The 21,891-nt window shown below is 34.6% G+C and overlaps 1 protein-coding gene across 1 annotated transcript in view; it reads right to left on the bottom strand.

Annotated features, from left to right (window-relative positions):
* Positions 1-222: 222 nt before the first annotated feature.
* LOC114324617 (rho GTPase-activating protein 190) overlaps positions 223-21,891 on the bottom strand; it is a 34,865-nt gene continuing 13,196 nt past the window's right edge. Inside the window, exon 2 of the mRNA XM_028272484.2 lies at positions 223-21,873. Coding sequence (XP_028128285.1) covers positions 16,937-21,853 — 4,917 coding nt within the window. The 5' untranslated portion in view covers positions 21,854-21,873 and the 3' untranslated portion in view covers positions 223-16,936. The remainder of the gene's footprint in view (positions 21,874-21,891) is intronic.

The following is a 21,891-nucleotide window of genomic DNA, read 5'->3' as shown; positions in this document are numbered from 1 at the left end:
TAACTGTTTGAGCCTTTAATGCATGGGTTTTCCGTTGCCTTATGCATCTCCATGCCATTGACTATTTCTGTTTCGTCCGCCTTAGAAATGATTTTCCATTTCTAGGACAAGAAAGTGCCCTTCCATTTACAGACTCTTCCACCCGAAGTTGTTGGTTATTAGTAAGTTTGAGATTGTTTATACCGGCAATTTATATTTACTAATATAGAAAAAGAGTGGATGTATGAATAATCGTTTATTAAAACAGAAATACAAATTTATAAATGATAAATCTTACAAAAGAAATCCAACAACATTGAAAGTACAGCAAGCTGGTATGAGTATAATAAAGAATAAATATAAAGCATAAATAAACATTTCTTTTGTTTGTTTACATATATACATCCTAGCAATGACAATAGTTCTTATTCCTAATAATTAAGAGATCTACAAAATATCCACATATTATACACTGAATTTATTAGGGCCAATAAATTCACATCCAAGTCTGTTTATCCTAAACATAAATGAGTTGCAAAAAGTCTGCCTCTTGACCAAATGATGTTTCGCGAATTTAACTGTTTACAAAATGGTAGCTGTACTATAAAAATGGCTACAATATTAAAATATAAATGCCTGATGATTCTTAAATATAAAAATACTTGTGAGCCAAATATATGCCATGAGTTGGCCGCAAATATTTGGCACCACGTTGGGCGCCAAATATATACCACTCGTTGGCGACCAACTCATGGCATATTATTGGCTCGCAACGAGTGGTATATATTAATTTTTTGTGGAAATACACCATTATTTACGTCATGCCGTCATTTTTTGAAGTTAGATTTTGGTTTTAATTTAAACAAACTCAATGTATTCATACAAATAATTTATAATGAGCAGTTCTGGGAATGTCATATGCAAATTCGTTTGTTTAGAAACTAAATCAAACCTAACCTAAAAAAATTAAGGCGTGGCATTTGATTTACGTTATGCCCAATGACATACCATCCCGTGTGACACCACCCATTTTTATAATATATAAAACTCAAGCGTCCAGCGCCCATGACACAACTGTTTTAAAACAAAGGTTGGAAACCAGTTTCATGCGGATCGTATCCCCATGCTTTTACGGTTGCAACAAAACAGTTGCGAGAGCAATTGGTTTCAGATCGTAGTTTTAAAACAGTTGCGACCTCTGCGCTGGACCTATATGCCTTATAAAAAGCTAGTAAAAATCGTAATAATTTTACTGCATTTTTAGTAGTGGTTTTCTTGTATGACCAAATTTTAGTTCTTAATACGTTGTGATGATTTCGGACATTCCTAAGAATAGGATTGCTTACGATTGTTTAAGGGATTGATTGATGTATATAAATAATATAAATTACATTCTTCATCTTCTTCTAGTAGCACTACAACCCGGGGTGGGTCTTAGCTGGCTGCACAACTCGCTTCCATCTAGAACTTTCGTCCATGATAGTTGAGTCGTGGGTCGCCCCACTGTTCTTAAATTTGACCATGTTATCTCTCCACCGCATTCTTGGACGTCCTAAGGGCCTTCTTCCTGTCGGGGCTTCCTCCCAGCTTAACTTGGTAAGGCGGTTATTAGAGAGTCTGTGGACATCGCCAGCCCATCTTAGTTGTTGAGATTTATGCCTGGTGGTACCAACAGATATTAAACTTAAAACGTACCTTAAGCTTAAATATAAATGTAAATCCTTATGCTGGTGCCACGCTAGCGTCTAATGCCGTTAATTATCTCATTATTTGACATATTTCTAATGCAAATAATGTGATAATTAACGGCATTAGATGCTAGTGTGGCCCCAGTATTAAAGTATAAGCTGAGCTTAGCTAAGCTGGAGCTTAAGATCTGTGGGTGCAAACAGGCATTAATCTCTTGGACTACGTCGCTAGCCCTATACATCTGTTTAACCTCGGCATCTGTATTGGTTATCATTCTGTATTGGTTAGTATTCGTGTCATGATACGGTCTATTCTTCTGATGATTTTTCTCTCAAAACATCCGAGTTTTCTTTCCACTGCTTTTGTCAGCGTCCACATCTCACACTCATACATGAGCAGCTGCCTAATCACTGCTTTATATATCCTGATTTTTAAGTTCATGTTAAGCTCTTAGATTTAATAGTGTTGTGAAGGCTATACATACATACTTCTTTTTACTGCCTAAATTCTCCCTTTTATCTCTTCCGTGATATCGTTATCTGCGGCGATTGTCGCTCCGAGATATTTAAAACTCTCCTCTATTGCAAAGTTATATGGGTTTTTGTTATATTTTGCCCTATTCTATCTGGTCTCTTTATCTCGAATACATAAACCACTATTTAAAAACAATTTTCTATTCCGTTAAAATATTTTTAAATCAAGATTTAACCCTATTACCTTCCTTGAATATGATAAAACAACAACAGTATTTTATATTCAATTACTATTAAATAATAGCACTGAAGAAATGCTTAAAACAAATAATCATTTTGTCTCACAGTCATCATTCGAAACAAAATATAATTTTGTACATGGCAGATCTTTTTAACTCGATGTAATTGAAGTTCCTTTACACGAAAACCTACGAATTCATTTAACAAATTACGTAAGAATCCTTAAACAATGTTAAAAACGTAACTTGATCCCGTAAATTCTGATTTCAGGGTAAATTTTGATTGTTGTTAATAAAAAAGAGACCATTGCTTTAAAACCGGTATCATTATTTTAGTATTATTGTTTTGTTAATCTTTGATTTTAGGTTATTAAAAAACTCTGCAAATGGTCCAGTCTGGATAGCACTTGACCTTGCATGTCAAGCTGCCCAAAATTTCATTATTTCTAATCTGCAGGGGTGGGTTAATAGTAGTGTAAATTTAAAATCGCCACTGAATTCCGCCGTTGCGTTAGCCGCCATCTTGATTTTAAAGGTTTTTGCTCAATATCTTTTTCGCCATTTTCAACTTTTAGACAAAAAGGATACGGACTGAAATTGTTGCAAATGCGATTTGCTATAATTTCTTTTTTACAAATTTTTTCGTGAGGTCTACATTTTCCGAGTTAAGGGAGAAAATAGTGACAGTTAAAGCATAATTATTATAATTTCTTTTTTGCAATTTTTTTCGTGAGGTCAACATTTTCCGAGTTAATGGAGAAAATAGTGACAGTTAAAGCATAATTATTGAATTATATTGTTAATTATTAAGTTTACCTATAGGTACCTAAGTGCACCTAAACAAAAATGGACAGAATTATATTTTATACAATTTTGACCTTTCATTTTTTGCTAAAATCAATATTTAAGATACGTATGTATTCTTAACAAAGTACGCGGTTACCGCATACGAAAAGTCATTTAAACTGAAGTCATTATTACCTGATCATATACATTCTTCATTACTTATTCGGTCAATTATGAAATCTGTTAAATAATATTCATAGATTTTTCGTCCAAAGAACATACATTGTTATGCAAAAACCAATCACATCTATATCATAAAATAATTTATTGTTTCGCACATCAATTCCTACAACTAGCAGCACGATTATGTGCTTAAACGTTAAAATTTGGCTTGATATGTGATACAATCAAAAAAAAATTGGAGTGTTGTAAAGTAGACTTTATGGTTAATAGGCCTGGATCCCGCGTACCAAAAAAAGTTTATTAATAGCAAGCTGAAAATTTGTTAATAGCTTAACGGTGTCTAGTCGGACAAACTTTGATGTGCGGGAACACTGGAACAGGGGAAGTTTTAATTGTGGAACAGGTTACAAGTTTCGAACGTCAGACTACGAAAACGTTCCATGTATTTTGTCGTACAAAACTTCAAATTGATTTGTTACCATTTCATTAAACTCTCAATGCAAAAATCAGACTGCTATTATTTATCACCAACATAATTCCTGTCATTTGACATGTTCTACGTGTCGGACTTAATTAAAATGCCCAACATATTTGTTGGACAATCATTTTTTCATATATTATATTAAGTTAGCTATTGAATACACTTAAAAACAACCTGCTAATTTTCAGTCATAAACTTGTCAAGATGACAAGTTCCACAATTAAAATCACGTTCCACAATTAAAACTTCCCCTGTTCCAGTGTTCCCATACATCAAAGTTTGTCCGACTAGACACCGTTAAGCTATTAACAAATTTTCGGCTTGCTATTAATAAACTTTTTTTTTGGTACGCGGGATCCAGGCCTTTAAGCAGAGGATTCCGCATTTGGTGGCACAGTGTAGGGATTCTACAATATCAAAAGAGAAAATATTTGATAATGGAGGCTTGGGGGAGATTTCTAAATTGGCAGATTCATATTTTGACAGAAGTGTTTCGCATAATATTTGTATCTGTATTATATGGTACGTATTAAAATATTTTTATTTTTTTGAAGAATTTAAAAAGCCTTCATTAACAATATAACTCCATTTTCCAGTACCAGCAAATTTTCTTTCAAGGTCGTAGGTCAAAAGGTTCAAATATGATGTTATCGTATGATTTCCTTATTTAAAATAGAAAATAATGTCATGACAGTTTTAAATGATGTATTTAAAAATTTATCAACCAAACCCTCTAAAAATACTATCAGAACTGAAATCCGCAATATTTAATACTTGTCAAGTGTCATTTTTCAAATGACAAGTATTAAATAAGTGACAAATAGCAATGAAAATGACAAGTCGCAAATGTTTAATGCCCATAAAATAGGGCCTTCCATCGATTGTCATTTGTTTCGAGCTTTTGTCATATGTTGTATAATATTAATATACACGGATTATACGACATACGACAGAAGCTCGAAACAAATGACTGTGAATGAAAAGCCCTATAAAACAAATTCGAGATTCTACAGATGAGTAACTATTCGAGACTTTTAAAATTTGGGAAATAACAATATTTTGCTATACAAAGAGGTGAAAGAGTATTAAGTTGTGCTCACGACGAGCCGCCGACCCTCGCTCCCTGGTATCCCTCGTACTGCTCGTACCATATTATCGATCGCCAGATGCATTATTTTAAATGCGAGCGTTCACCAAAATGAAGAGTACGATACTAAGCTCTAGGCTAGGATACGATGCGATGGTCTCCGTAGTGAACAAACCCTTAGAGCTGTTAAATAAAAAGCATGAGATCTTTGGAAATGGAATGCTTCATTATACTAATTAATAACCCGAAAAATAAATTTCGATTTGTCATTGAATATGTCTCTGGACCCGTCATCAGATCAGTGGTTCATGAACTCTTCGATTTTTCCCAATTGAAGCGATTTGTTCTTTGCTTCTCTGTTGGCAGAGGTTTTTCTTTCGGCTAAAACATTACGAGGAATGAAAAATGACGCATTCAATAAAAAATTACGATTTAACATTTCCTGCAGTACTTCCTTCGTACATTCTTTCCTGTTTCTGCGTTCTATTGTGCTGTGGTAGCTCGTTAAGTGTTGCGACGGCCCACTTTGCAAATTTTCACACGTAGTTGTCGATCTTTATCATACACAATTCCCGGTCTACCCGAACTTTTGCATTTATGACACTTATGGCCTTTATGGGTCATATGATCCGTATGCGCGCCAATGGAGAATATAAAATAACCTAAAATAAATAATAACCTAAATAACTTAATTGCATATCAAAAAATGCTCAATAACTACCTCTTAAAAGCTACCAACTTTCATTTGCATATCTCAACCGGTTTTAGAGCAATAAATAAATCGTCAGTTTGTAAGATAAAATTAAACATCCTGTATCTCGGAAACGAAGCACTTGCGGTCATATCTTTATAAAGCAAACGGTCGTTATTTTTTCATGCAGAATTACCCCTTAAAGTTTGTCGCACTTATTTAGAAACACCCTGTATTGATGAAGAACATGGCTAGTTGTTAAAGTACCTAACTTTTTTATTATCCACCATAAACCAATTTTATAAATGCTATGAATATAAGACAATGGAGAAGAAGGGCCCAAGAGAGATCTAAATGGAAGGACATAGCCAGACAGGTAAAGATCCATCTAGAATCTAGGGTTATGAAGCCAAAAGAAGAAGATTTATAGAAGATTTTATAAATGCAAGAATACTCCACAGGGTGTGGTGAACTTTGAGAAAAACTACAGTTTATTTGGTACACCCGGTATACAATAACAATTTACCGGTATAAAAACAATATTATTACAGCGATATTGTTAAAGAATAAGGATATAACATATTTAAAAAAATCACTTAAATTGGACAACAGGTTTAGAAAATTCTAGACATAAAAATGACCCATTTTTTCTCTAACGCGCAATGTTTTTAGGATTCGTTTTTGTTCGGGCAAGCGTTTTGAAGGTTCATGGCATTTTTAAACATCCCTACTCGTGTATAAAATATTTTTTTATATAAGATTATTTTCTACAAGATTAACCTTTGGACCTACGATCTGCTCCAAAAAATGAAAAGTGAAACATCAAGCGTCACTTACACGGATACATCGGACACTTAATTCGACGTTTCTCACATTGATAAAATACTCATTATCAAAATTATTGACAGAATCATCGATGTTTACGAAAATTCACTTAACAATACCTTCGCGTTAAATGACCTAAACGAAAAATTTAAATAAGGTTGTGTAAAAGCGGCGAAGCAAAAAAAAAATGCGTATATCGATAAAAAAAATAAATATAATTTACATCTTTGTTTTCCAATAGCAGCATCGTTATTTTAAATAAAAAATTAGTAGATACTAAAAATAAAAGGCGGGTTGAGTATTTTTGTTACTAAACTTAATATAAAGATTTTGTTTAAATACTTTTATAGATACCTTATTTTGTCCAAAACAAATCAATGTATCACAAACAAAAGATTCTTATTGGTGTTTTATCTATCGCTGTCCCTTTGTTAGACGTCAAATAATTGTACATTATATTATTTCATTTCATTAGTATGTACACTTCGAGTCATAAAAAACTGGTACAACTCTTATAACCGAAAATCGGCTTTTTCAAGTTGTATAAGTTGATCTTGTCAAATGTGTCACTCTAATTTCAAGGGCAACGTTGCCAGTCATCTCAATTAAGTACCCATACATTGATTCGTGTTTTATTATAATTTATGAAAATATTTCAATTCAAAAATAATGACAGTTAATAAATCTAGACATAACTTTAAATTATGTTTAAATTAAAATCGAGAAGCGTGATTGGTTTCTCGTAAATTGTACTGTAAATACAAAACTCTATTGAGTTGTGGGATACTACAGTATTTCTCATGATCATCTTTCAGTGCGTCACAGTTTTTCGATTTCTTTCTAACGCATTAAATTGTATGTGACAGAAAAAAAGGCACGTCGGTGATTACATTTCGTCGGTGACATTTCTATAACATTTATTCTAGTTATTCTAGTTGTCGATAGATGGCGCCATAATAAAAAAATATTTTTTTTTAATTAGATAATAATATTACAAATATAATCTGTATAATTTATAAAACTATACAAATCAAAGAAAATACCATTTTATAAATGCAAGAAACACATTTGATTTGTTTTTATTCCAAATTGAAAATAAAATTTGACAACTGTCAGATTTAACTAAAATGTCATGTTAGAATAAATGTCATAAATGTGTATTATCACGGACTTACCCTTTTTCCTATCATTTGTTACCCACTGAAAAATGATCATGAAAAGGACAATAGAATAAACACACGGGGAAAAAAAAATGATTTGAAATTAATATAATATGAATAACTTTTGCAGTGAACAAGTGTGGAATTTAAATATATATGTATTACAATTCGAAACTGCTGAAATATTAATATTTTGTCATAGCTCCATTATTATTAATCACTTCTTGTAATCTTCTGGGCACTGAGAATTAAATTTAGTTATAAATTTTCATCTTCGTCCAAGCTTTCTCAGGTTTCTTCAATGATGGTATAATACCTATCTGAAAACTTTATACATTTTTAAAAGTCATTTTTTTGTATTTAGATTTAGTGCAATTTCGTTATCTGTTATGGCAACAACGAAGTGATTCACGAACTATTGTGTCCAGTCTGAACACAGGTTTACATTGGGAAAAAAAAGTGTACCAGTTTTTATGACGGAAAGTGTACCTACTTCATTTTCATCGACATATTTACCTGTAAATCTAGCCACTTCTAGTAATATTGCACAATTCCCAAAATATAAATTATAAAAACTCTCCGTTTGTATATTTTATATTTCTGTTACGACTAACTAGTACGACTAGGTAGTAAACTTGTAAAGTGAGAAATTTGGCGGGGACAAATAAAATAGTATATTGTTACAATTTCCAAATGGAAGCCGGTCCTGACCGCTTCCGTTGTTAAATTGTTTGGGCTTTAGGCTCAGTCGTGATTTGAATGTCGCGTGAATTAAAAACGTCAAATAAATAAATTGTACAAAGTAGACATACATTATGTTTTTAGTATAATATATGCGTTATAAGTTATTGTAAATAATAAATAGGAATAATAAGTGTGTGTAAATACGTACAAAAAATAAAAAATATAAATTAAGTGTTTTCAATTAAAATAAAGCGTTGAAAAGACATAATATAATAAATAAATGTAAAAATGTTACAATATTAAAAAATTATATTGTAACCGAATTATTGCATTTATTTGGGAGTGTTGTATTACTACTTAGATTTTTTTATGAGAATGCAATAAAATCGGTTCAGAAAGTTATGACCACGACTAGAATTTCCACCGTTTTTCTGTCGATTTGTTCATCTCACCTCCGAAGGAAAAATAACTATAAAGAGAGTACAACGTACCACTATTCTACTGCAGTCGGGATTGGATTTGACCTTGCATAGCGAGCTGCCAGAAATTTTATTATTCAACCTTTTAGGGGGTGTCAATAATGGTGGTGTAAATTTAAAATCACGACTGAATTCCGCCGTTGCAGTAGTCGCAATCTTGATTTTAAAGGAGAACTTTTAGTGCTCAATATCTCCGCCATTTTAAACTTTTCGACAAAAATGGTAGTAACTGAAATTGTTCCAAATGCGATTTTCTACAATTTCTTTTTAACAATTTTTTTTGCGCAGTCGATATGTTCCGAGTTAAAGAGGAAATATCGACCGCACAAAAAAATATCATTGAATTGAATCTCGTTTTTGAACTGCCCAAATTTTATATTTCTAACTTTAAGGGAGGTCAACAGTATTGTAAATTTAAAATGGCGACTGAATTTCGCCGTTGTGTTAGCCGCCATCTTGATTTTAAAAGAGTTGTTGTTCAATATATCTTCGCCATTTTTAAATTTTCGATAAAAATGATAGGAACTGAAATTGTTGCAAATGTGATTTCCTTCGAACGATTTTTTTTCGTGCGGTCGATATTTTCCGATTTAAGTGCGAAAATATCCGAAGGGGAAGCAGCATTACTGAATCCAATCTCGATTTTTATTAACTTTAGGACATAAACAAAAATGGAGACAATTATATTTTATACAATTTTGATCTCTTTAATTTTTTTCCTAAAATCAATCTGAGAATGAGTTTTGTAAATATTGTTTAGAATCGTTTATTTATGTCATGTATTAAATATTGATTTTTTAACCTGAGTCGTATAAGGTTTGCTTTGACTCGATATTAATGTGTAATAATAGATAATAAAATAACCTTCGTCGGCAGTAGCCTAACCTTGGAATAACCTATTAAACCAAGATTTTTGTTTTCAACTACATTGATTTGTCCTGTTTCAAAGACTCACCCGAACTTACTTAAAACTCCACACCTTTTAACCAGTGAAAAACATGTGGATATAAAAAGTGTTTCTGGATATACTACGTCTATATCCTGTGGGGTCCCCGAAATATATAATAATAACAATATTAACTAAACATACTACATCAATTTGACCTAAACTTACAAAAAAAAACATAAATCCACTGTCTTGCAGTTCATGAGAGAATAAATAAAAGACATTACAAAATTTAAAATAATATATCACAGCGTTTATCACTAATGAAACAAAAAAAAAATTAGCTAAACGGAAAATAATTTTAAATTCAATAAAATGACAATACCAGTGAAATATATACATTTATAAAACTCGTATTACCTACTACATTGTTTTCATATTTTGGTAGATAATCTTAAAGAAATATACACCTTTTTGCTCTATTGAAAAACAAAATTAATAGTTAGTCCAGGTGGTGAGGCAGCTCCCGTAACAAAAATGTTTCTGGTTCGATTTATTTGCGGATTCCTGTTAAAAAATATCACCTTTAAACAAATTTGAAGGATGCTGGGTGAAATTTTTGGACAGAATTTGTTTAAACAATATTTTTCAACAAATTCCAAAAGTCACCTTTTTTGCTCATTTCAAAAAGATAAAATAACAATACGTTATTAACAATTATTATATTGTTATGATTGGCGTATTTAATTAGCACATTGGCAATAATCAATTTAATAAATCGATGCCCGAGAAGCCAATCGGTGAAGTCAATAAATGTCTGAAATGAGATAATAAGATGTTTGTGAAAATAGTTGCGGAAATATGAGGAGCCATTAAAAATAAATAAACCGTCTTTATTCATAATACAATTACTATATTCATAAATACAAACAAAGACAAAAGCTATTTGTCCTTGGCGTATTCTTTGGTGTTACATCGCATTACGCTCGGTTTCATAATCAGTTAAAGTGGACTTTAAATTTTAGGTTGGTACCTTTATCAATGCAATTCATGTGTAAATGTCAACCTTAAAGTGAACTTTAGTTAATGTTCACTTTAAGTTGATTATCAAACCGGGCGTGAGTAATTTTTAGGGAGAACTTCACTTGCACCGTTTGACTTCTGACGCACCCAAATAAATTATTTAAAAAACTATATTAAATTTATAATAAATTACAAAATTTTAATAAATGACACAAATATTTGTTGGGAATTTTTCACGTATAACATTGTATAAGTGCGACAGAGACGCACCATATAGTGCGACACTCCACGGTGGCTTAAAAATCGAGTGGACGCACACAATTAACAATTAAAAAATAACGGACTTAATCGAAATAAGCCCCGTTTACTATTTTGAATCTCGAAATTGAATGTTTAAACATCAATTTAGGCACATGGTAACCTCAAAAATAATAATTTACATACATGAATATGAGTTTTCAAGCCTCGAAAATGCGTATTTTCACATATAACTCGAAATCTATCAACTTTAGAGAGACATTTTTTATTTAAAATGGCCAAGAAAACCAAAAAAATATTCCAGAGTAGAAAAATGTATGTTTTTGGAATTTGTTTAAAAAGATTGTTAAACAATTTCTGCCCAAAAATTTCGCCCGGCAACCTTCAGATTTGTTTAAAGGGGACATTGTTGAACATGAATCCTCAAAGGAACCGAATCAGAAACATTTCTCCTATGGGAGCCTGCCTCACAACCTGGACCCTAAGAACGCGTTGGATAGCGGGAATGAATATTAAAAATATAGTTAACCTACTCCTGGCATTATAATCTTTGCCATTATAATGAAGTTACTAAACAAACCTATACATCTGAAATATTCTTTGTATACTCTGCACATTTCTGTGTTACTGGACGTATCAATAATTTTTCAAGTTTTCTCGCCTTCATGTTAAAATAATATTGGAATTAAATTGTTTTCTACATATTTTGGTACAAATCCAAAAGCTATTTTGAAAAATGGTGTAAATAATGTATAAAAAATAGTATTGCGAAATGAATAGATATGCGCCAAACGAAACTTTTAAAAACATTCGTTCACTTCACAAAAATTATATTTCATTGTTTACCGAATATCTAGACTCATAGACCATTTGTCTATATAAATATACAAATTCGTCATCTGTTGCAGTCTTCACCTTACCTTACCACTGCTTCTTCTGCATGCAGTACAAGAATCAAAGGAAAGTCCAAAGGAGAAATAAAATTTGTAAAAGTTTTGCCAAGATGCCAAGATACCTTTTTTTTGCGAGTTTGATGGCCTTGGTCGATTGAAGATACCTTGAACAGCAAGAAGATCTAATACAAGATGTACTAAGGAAGGTCAAGATAGACAGAGAATTGCTAAAGTTGACGAAAACAAGTTACTTGATTAAAAAACATTCGTGAATGGACTCAGATATCAAATGCAGGACAATTATTCCATATTGCAGAAGATCTAGAAGCCTTCGCAATAATGATCGGCAACGTCTGATAATTCTGATATGGCACGTGAAGAAGAAGTAGTGTAACTTGCCACGCAAAGGTGGACACGCCACCACTGAGGACAAAGATGATCAAGAAAATGATCAACAAAGCAAACACGATATCTGTCCAAAAAATAATACTAAGATAATGTAGACTACAAAGAATAGAAGGATAAAGAATGTAGATGCTCAATATCCCAATACTTAATTTCTGATGAAACTGAGGAAGCATCTTCGCGCCACTAAGTATATGGTGGAGCGCATGTTCATATTCAGGGACAAAAAAAAAGATAAAATTAGGAATGGCTTATCATTATATCATTAAGATTTGTTATATCGTATTTATCTTATAAAATATGAGAAAACCAAAACAATTCAAGTATTATTTCAACTAAAAAGACGAGAAAACTAACAGAGACATATAACTTCACTATAGCCAATCCGCATTAAAAAGTTAAACAAATAACTGTCATAATTGCTCAGACTAGAAATATATATATTGGCACTCCAAGTCATATATCAATGACTCAGTCTTGCGTTTGTATTAGATTTTAAATATAATCATATTTCTTTCGAGGACCACACCTCAAAAACTACTTGACAAATTTTCGTACGCAACGTAACTACTCGAAGGCTGGGTGTTTAGATGCAGCAAGTATTTATCAACCTTTCTTTACCAGATTCAATCCATATCCCCGTTAGACGATGTTAAATTTTCCATTGAAAACGATTCGAATCAAAGATATGATGGTATCCTAGACCTATTTATCAATTGAGAATAATGTTATTTCTTTTGAAGTCAATTACACGTCATCAATGACATTAGACAATGGCATTTGACAATGACCTTTGAAAATGACGTAAATCCGTTAACGTCGTACTAGTGACAATTGTGTCACTAAAAAAATTCAAAAACTAATATGCGTGGAAGGTCTTCAAAAGAAATAATATGGGATAAATTTCTCCAATATAAAAAAAAACTTGTCACAATGTATAAAAAATATCGTTTTCCATGGAAATGTATTCAGCATGTTTTAAAAATGCATTTTTCTTTTAAAAAATTTCGTATAATGCATAAAAATTGACTGCAACTTACACAAAAACGTTTGAAAGGGGCCTTGTCTGTCCTACATGTAACTGAATTGAAAAATCAGTTGACCGTCCTTTCTAGCAAATATATACTCAAGATATAATTGACAATTTACACATCGTTTTTGTTACTACAAAAATAAGGCCCCCAAGTATACTTTTTAGAAAATAAAGAGTCTGTTTGCTGTCGATCTCGAACACTAAACAGCCTCTTTCACTTATCAGTTCTGACCTGGAATACGCCGAAAGGTCATTGAATTGAAAATAATGCTAAATATTATTGTCATATTTTTTTATAATAAAATTTTCACAACTTTTAGGACTTGGCAGCATCCGAACATACTTGATTTAAAAACTTTTTGGTTTTGTTTAAGATCAATATCTGCTTCACAAACCAACAAACTGCTATTCTGAAATGAAGAAAAAGAAACTGTATAGAAGAGATGACTCTAAGAATAAGAAAAGCATGAATAAATAGATTGCCGGAAGGAAGAGAGCGAGCTGTCTTGCTGCTTACATTATATGTAGCTAATATGACTTTCTTCTTCTTGTGGTACCTATCCGCACCCAATTTTGACAATAACCATGGCTCTATTTACCTTATTTGTAGTCAGGAGAACGGAAGTAGTCCCAACTAGAAGACCACGTGGACGCCGTCGATTCCGGTGGCGAGATAATAATATAGCAGGAGACTTGAAAGCTATGTACTATGTAGAACTGAATAGAGATTGCTTAAGACAGACAAGAGTAGAGGCATGTTGTAGAGTCTGCTAAAACCCACGAAGGATTGTAACGCCACGAAGTAAGAAAAAACGGCGTCTTTCAGGTCATATTTTGCCATTTATCTTCTCTTGTAGAATCAACTGGAGAAGGCCGTTACGGATCTAATGTTATGGTTAGTTGATTCAGACTTTTTTACAGATATTTCGCGGGGGATCTTGGTAGGTATTATTAGCAGAATATCCCTATATTATTAGCAGATAGATATCCCTGGGAAAGACGTTAAAAATGAAATCAGATTCAGTGTCTAGAGGTGAGGAGAAGGAGCAATGCCCCAGCAAGAGAGCTTTAAAAGTGTAGACAATTCTATGTCTGGCCGACTGACCTGTCTGGCCTGGAAAACGCTCATATCTACATACTATTGTTGGCCCATAAGTATAGTGTAGGAAACAGAGGTTAAACCTCGCAAAATGGACACAAGTCCGGTTTTATTTTTTTTTCTGGTGTATCAAGAGGGGTGCTTATTATGAGAGTAACTTTTTCTTAAAAAATTTCGCCCCGGTACCCCCCTTTCCATCTCTTTAAGGGGGTAATTTGTGGTTTTTGCGAAACGTAGCCCTTCCTGTACGTTTTGTAAAAAATTACTTAATAGTAAAATGAAAAGGAATATATCTCTTACTATTTATTTCCCGACAGCATATGTCTATCACCCACCGTTTAGCGGGGGTGGCGTCCCAAAGTTGACAAATTTTTAAAAAAGATGTTTTTTAAAAAAATATTTTTCCCTAACTGTAATGAAAATTAAGAAGAAACCCTGCGGCAATTAATCACAAATAAGTGGCTGATTTTTTGGTATAGGTTTCATTTAAGAGCAATTGCAAATTTTTTAAATTACATTTTAAAAACCCCTTTTTATACCATCTGCACCGCCTATGCTAGAGTAAAACAACTTTCAGCGATTATCCATGTAGTAGTCGTTATTTACAAATTTGTATAATGCACCCCCATATCTTGCCCGGAACCACCCAAAAAAAAAGGAGAATTAATAAAAAAAATAATCAAAAATTGATTTTGAGCCATATTTTCCATGTACGTTATCCATAAAATGAATAGGTGACGAAAAAAAAACTTTAGCCCGCCAAAGCATTTCTGAAGCTTACGGCGCCACTGTGCCGTAACGGTTGCTTATACGAAAAAGATGCATAGGACCTTATTTGTAGAGAAAATAGTGGTCTTTAATTCTGTATAAGTTTTGTTTTAAAAAATGCATAGGTAATGAGAAAATCGTCAAAACATGCTCTCCAAGGGATATGGATAGTTTCTGCAGTATATTTTCAAGTTTCCGCAGGGATTTTGCAATAATCATATATATTTATGAAAAACCCTATTGATGGAGCATATGTCCTTATGGGTCAAAAAGCAAAAAAAAAAATATTTTCAACCCCCCTTTATTTATTTTTTTTTGCTACAGGGGTTGCATTGAGAAATCGCTTTTGGTGTCCATGCATGGGTAATAAGAACGTGCACAAAATGATATATGAAGCATTTTAATAAAGGGCATGGTGTGTGAAAAATTCCAAGAAAATCACTTTTAAAAATGGGCAATTGCCCTTAAATGAAACCTATATAAAAAAATTAGCCACTTATTTGTGATTAATCTTCCCAGGGTTTTTTCTCAATTTTCATTACAGTTAGGGAAAAATAATTTTTTTTAAAACATCATTTTTAAAAACTTGTCAACTTTGGGGCGCCACCCCCCGCTAAACGGTAGGTGATAGAGATAGACATATGCTGCCGAGAAATAAATAGTAGGAAATATATTCCTCTTCATTTTACTATTAAGCAAATTTTTTGCAAAACGTACAGGAAGGGCTACGTTTCGCAAAAACCACAAATTACCCCCTTTAAAGGGATGAAAAGGGGGGTTCCGGGGCGAAATTTTTTAAGAAAAAGTTAGTCTTATAATAAGCACCCCTTGATATACCAGAAAAAAAATAAAACCGGACTTGTGTCCATTTTGCAAGGTTCAACCTCTGTTTCCTACACTAGTAGCGATATTTAGGATTTCCATGTCAACTGGCCAATGCAAAGGATTTTGTAGCGAGGCGTGTAATGACAACTCTGATTTGTGATGATGGAAAAAATAACTCGTCGGACGGAAAATTGAGCACAGGCTCGTGAGAAGGAGGCGCCAATTCTTCTCCTGGTGGACTATCTAAGATCTTCTCCACAGGTTTTGGTTGGCGTCGGGTAGGGGTGTTGTCGAGGTTGTGGCGTGCGGTTGTGTATCGTGGACGATTGAGATCAGATGAGTTCGGATTCACTTGCAAGAAAAACGATCGTTTTCCAAATTTTTTGGTACTTTAATGAAAACGCAAAATTGATGTAAGTTTATGAATGTTTTAAAATTATTTGGTTTGGGAAATATAATTATTTTGAAACTTCTTCAATATGAGAATGAAGTATATACAATTTGTTGATTTCGTGAAGTATTCCCGTAGTTTTTGAATCAAGATTGTGTGTTTAGCCTTCGAGTAGTTATAGGTTTCGGTAAAAAAATCGTCTCGGTAAGTTGAAAGTGTCGATTTTACTCAAAATAAATCTCCAACAATGGACAAAGTAGCCGAGCTACGTTCTCGTTGATATTTGAAAAAGATACAACATTGACTATCCTAAGACAACAACCCAGTCAAAGTACACTGAACATTGTTCATACGTTTCATTTATAAAAGTTTCATACAGCAATTTGAAATACTCCATCTAGGATAATGTAAAAATACAAATTACCACTGGGTCATCACACCATTAATAACAATTAGTGGAACATTCTTACTCTTTGCTCTACCCATTCTTCTCCTAAATTAACATAAAAGGCCTCTCAATTTAACAACAATGGGTGGCGAAACACCGAACAGAGGCTAAATGATAGCGAATTGTGCGTGGTTTTTATATCTATAAGCTTTTAAACCATTACAAAAGCCTCCTTTCCACAAAACAAAAACGGATATTGATCGATCATCGTCTGGACGATGTCTTCCAAGTATGGTCGCATCTGCTCAAATCTGCCCATGTCACTAAATTCTATCGGTAATAAAGTAGGCCACCAACATATTGCTAGGTTCTTACTATCCATACTGTTCAGTTTGGAATTCTCAGTCACTCTAACGAAATGCTGAAAGATGAATTTCAATATCTGAAAGTTTATAGGAGGCAATTTGTCGAGCATACTCCTCAAAGCCAGCAATCTGCAGCTACGATCATTCTTCACCTCTAGATTACCGCAAGTTGTTACCATCGGTTTTAATCTAGTTCCTGCGATTTCTTCCATTTCAGTCATAACCTCGGGTTCGAACAGCGGTGGGAGTCTTTTGGATACAAAGTCTTTTAGTGCTGTGGCTACAGCGTTAACAGGAATGTCTAGATCGCGAATATCGACGTTGGTATCTTCTTCGAACTTGGTAAAGAGTAAATCTACATGAGCTCTATTGCCAGGAACTCGGTATATTCCCTCCGAATCTAAACCTTCACTTTCGATAAACCTAACGCACTTTTCCATAAAACTGGGAACGTAATTTTTATCAGATTGAATAAAATCAGCTAGTTTGGATGGTGTCGGTTTCTGCTTAGATTTTTGTTTCTTCTTGTCTCTTTCTTCGGCGACTTTTCGTAACTTTTCTTCTTTCAATCTACGTTTTTCCAATTTGGAATCATCTTTCGCTTTTTGCTTTTCTCGTTTACGAAGTATCTTCTCCAAGTCAGACTCTTTCATCTTAGGCAACACTCCGAACATCGGGGAATTGTTGTCTCTGGGAGAAGAAACGTCTAAACTAGATTCATCATCGTGTAGTAAACCTTGACTTTGATACATATCCATCGAATTCAGCTGAATATTAAAATGGTGAGTATTGGCAGCTTCTGGCATCCTTTTCTTTAAACTAAGAGACCGTTTTTGAGAGAATCTCATACGAATGTCAGAGCTAGTCGGCGGAGGAAACTGCTCGGGCTCGCTGCCGTCCGTTGACTCGGAATTGGAGTCGGTAGCCAAGGCAACTTTATCGTTATCGACGTCTGACACTGGGGTATGTACGGATGGAAGCGTGAACGAACCGAGTTGTGGTACTCGTGGGGGTTGTACCGGTATGGCGGTTCTTTTCTTTCGTTGTCTTTTATGGGTGCCACCTTTTCTACTAACCTTCGAATAGATTTCACTGGCGCGCTGCCTTCTTTCTAAACTACTCCATTCGCTATCGGTGTCCGAGTAAGACGGTTGGCCTTTCTCTCTTCTTTGTCTTAATTTTGATTTCGTATTAATGGCGTCTTGTACCATGGTGTACATATATTCGGGGCTCTGGCCCGGATACATATTATGAACAAGATCCTTAACTTGAGCATATTCACAACCTAAGTCCACAGCTTCCGGGGTGGCGAGAGGAGCGTTGCCGAAATTGGGTGAAGACATTTCAGACACGTTCATTCTAGCTATGGCTTCCGTCACAGCGGAATAATTTTTCATATTCAGTTTACCCGGCTGTTTTAAAGTCTGCGAGATACATTTCGAACGAGATTTAGATACTGGAATATGTCTACGACCTGTAGTAAATGCGTGCTGCTGATAACTATTCCAAGCGCTTCCAGGAATAGACATGGGATGGTCTCCGTATGGAGCATCTTCCAAGCTAGTTTGAGATGCGGACAGTAATGGTTTTTTGGAATGTCTTATGTTGAGAATATTGTCTGGAGGCGCGGGCTCCGGTGGTGTCGCAGGTGGTGGATACACGTGGAAACCGGAATGCATACTTCTCTTTTTCTCGCTTCCTTCGCTACCGTACATATAAACACTTGAGAATTTGTCGCTGTGGTCACTGGAACTAAGTCTTTCGTCGGGGCCACTGAGTTCAAAGTTTTCGCTTTCACTACCATCATTTAATTTTAAATAGTAACTCTCGTGTCTTGGAGGAGGCAATGGATGCCCATGTCTTTGACTTTTTGATCTTTCTAGAGTACCCTCGCCACTGTCTAATCCTGACGGCTCTTCCATGTGGAAAGCTTGTTCAATTTCCGGTTTCTTCTCCCATACTTCTTTAAAGAATGGCGTGAAAAAGGCCGTTTTATGCTGCATCGAACTAGAGGATGTCATAAAATGTGCATGCAACCTATCTGCTGTAGAATTGCCTTCTGTAATGAGTAGCTGGCTCAAATCGTCGTTAAAAAAGGCTGTCGCTCCTCCATCATCAGTAACCGCTAATATCTGAATGGGCAAATTGGGAATGTTCATAGAGAAAGCATTTAGAGTCGCTAACGAAGCTTTTCTCTTCGTGGAGTAAACTAAAATGAAACCATGGACCAGTTCGTCTCTAAAAGCATTAGCACCGTGAAAAGATGATATTATTACTTCTACCTTTCTCTTGGAATCACCCAAAAATGTCTCCAATATGATACTATGCGACGACGACAAGAAGCATACTTGATGTGATAAAAGAGGCCCTAGAATGTTTTCTATCGAGTACGGATCGCCGCAGAACATGCACATAATAATTCTAATATCAGGCTCGACGCATTCGATGACAGACTGATTGATGTTTAAGAAGCCTGCGCGATGGTGAATGCTCTGCATTAGCTGATGAAGAGAATCGTGAACAAGTTGTTCTTCTGTGGTTTGCTCTAAAGAAATATCCATAAAGGGACATTGTAAATTGTCGGCGAGATTCTGACCATCTTCTCTCAACCTTAACACTTCCTTTTCGTCGATGACAGAATCTTGCAAGAACATCAAGACGATTGGTAAGCCTTGGAAAGGTAATTTATCGTCCTGTTCTAAATTAGAAAGTAATTTCTTCTCCAAACTTTCTCGTATATATTCAAAAGACTGCGCATTATTATATACACAAAAACTACCGTGAGGTATAAAATCTGAAGTCCTAAAGGAATTATGAGGCAAACTAACATCCCCATTTATAACTCGATAGTCTAAATTATAAAATTGGCAATCTATTTCGTATTCATCGTCATCACATTGTTTCCTAATCTTACTAGCTAAATTATCGGCCAAATTATTCAGTCCTAGAATGAGGAGGTTAAGTTGATTGTTCTCAGAACTAATCAACCACTGATTGCTATTGTTCCAAGAGGTTGGTCGGTGGGTTTTGGTCGCTAGAATACGTTCTATAAGGGCATCTTGACAATTAGGAAAAGCTGGACAGTGTTCTCTTATAGGAAAATGAATGAAGCCCAAATGTTGGAAAAGAGTGAGTTTTCTGTCTTGGTCGAGCCTGTCTAATATCTTATATCTAAAATCTTCTTGTAAAACATCAGTGATTTCTTTAATATCGTCTTGAGTAATAGTTCCTGTAGGCGCGATGCTTTTAAAGTGATAAAACAGATCTGCGTGTTCCAACAACAGTTCTTGAAAGTTATGTTTAGCATTCTCGATGATTTCTCTTTGATGCGTATCATATATTTTCTGGCAGTCATGTTCAGATAGAGCCTCAAAACATTCTCTACCCATAAACAATACTCTTACTTCAGACAGATTCTTCCCTGGGGTTACGTAACCGGTATCTTCAAGTAACTGTTTGAACTGTTTCTTCCATTCCAAACGTTTCTGCTCCTGTTGCAAAACATTGACGTAATTCTTGAACACTGTTTCAGCTTCGCTTGTGTCCAATACATCGAATGGTATTCTAGTTTCTTCGTTGTCGTCCAAACATTCTGACCACGGTAAATCCTCGGGGCGCTCAAAGAAATATTGGGAAAAGTTCGGATGAGACTTGAGATACTGTTGTATAGATGGCCAATCCATGTCGGACAGAGTGTTAAATCCTGGAATCAGTTCGTGTAGAACATCGGGTAACATTTCCATATAGTGCGCTATTTGTTTAGCAAGTTGCTCGTCTTTTAATTTTTTAATATGTCTTCGAAACAGTCTTTGTGTACCATCTAAACCAAACAACTGCACGAAATGTATCCATTCCTTGTGTGAATTTAACTTTTTCACTGTCTGGGACCACATGGCGTGACAATCAGTGACGTGTACTCTGATGAGTCTCATGAAAGCTTCACTAGCAGTATCCATAAGCTCCTTTTTGGATAAAGAAGCTTCGCCGTAAGAGGGTATTTTGGACCTAACTTTAGTTTTATCAATTATCTGGGCGAGCAACATGAAACAAACGTCAATGTTGACACTATCGTGTGCCGAAGTTTCCACTACAGGTATACTATTTTTATATTCGCTTCTAGATATTAACTTATGAGCTTCTCTAATGTACATATCATTGGCATCGTCATTTTTAGTTGTTGCAAATACTATTGGTTTTTTAGTTTTTAACAAGTTGTTTAGAATAGCAGCTGCGAATTCGACCTGCTTCTCAATACTCCTACTTGGCACAATGCTTACATCGAAAACACATACAAAACCGTCGATATTCAATTTACCATCGGGCAGAATTCTCTGCTCGTACTCTTTCTCTATACCTAACTGGTTCTTACAAATATACATTAGCTTTTCAGCTGAAGTTATTTTAGTGGATGCGCAACGTTTGACGTACGGCTCCATCTTACCTCCTTTGAAGGGTTGAAATGAAGAATCGTCGATGAATTCAGTCTGTTCGATTAGGCTGAACTGATAATCGACTCCTTCCTCTGACGTCTTGATTACCTCGCCCCAATAAAGAAAGTGGTCGTTGTTGACGACTCTCCCACTGAAGTCGGTCTGACTTAGCACGGAAATGTGGTCGACGTTGTAGTCTTCGGCGTGGGGTCTCATGAAACGGTTGCAGAAACAGGATTTGCCGACGCCTGCATGTCCTTTGTCCTTCTCCACTCCGGATAATCCCACAACGGATACATTGATGCTTCGTATGGTGTCACCTTTTCTCGCCATTGTGAGAAATTTTTATATATCTGTAACATAATAAGTCA

The sequence above is a fragment of the Diabrotica virgifera genome, chromosome 1 (genome assembly GCF_917563875.1).
Source record: "Diabrotica virgifera virgifera chromosome 1, PGI_DIABVI_V3a".
In the NCBI taxonomy this organism is placed as follows: Eukaryota; Metazoa; Arthropoda; class Insecta; order Coleoptera; family Chrysomelidae; genus Diabrotica; species Diabrotica virgifera.
This window is presented reverse-complemented; position numbering and strand designations above follow the sequence as displayed.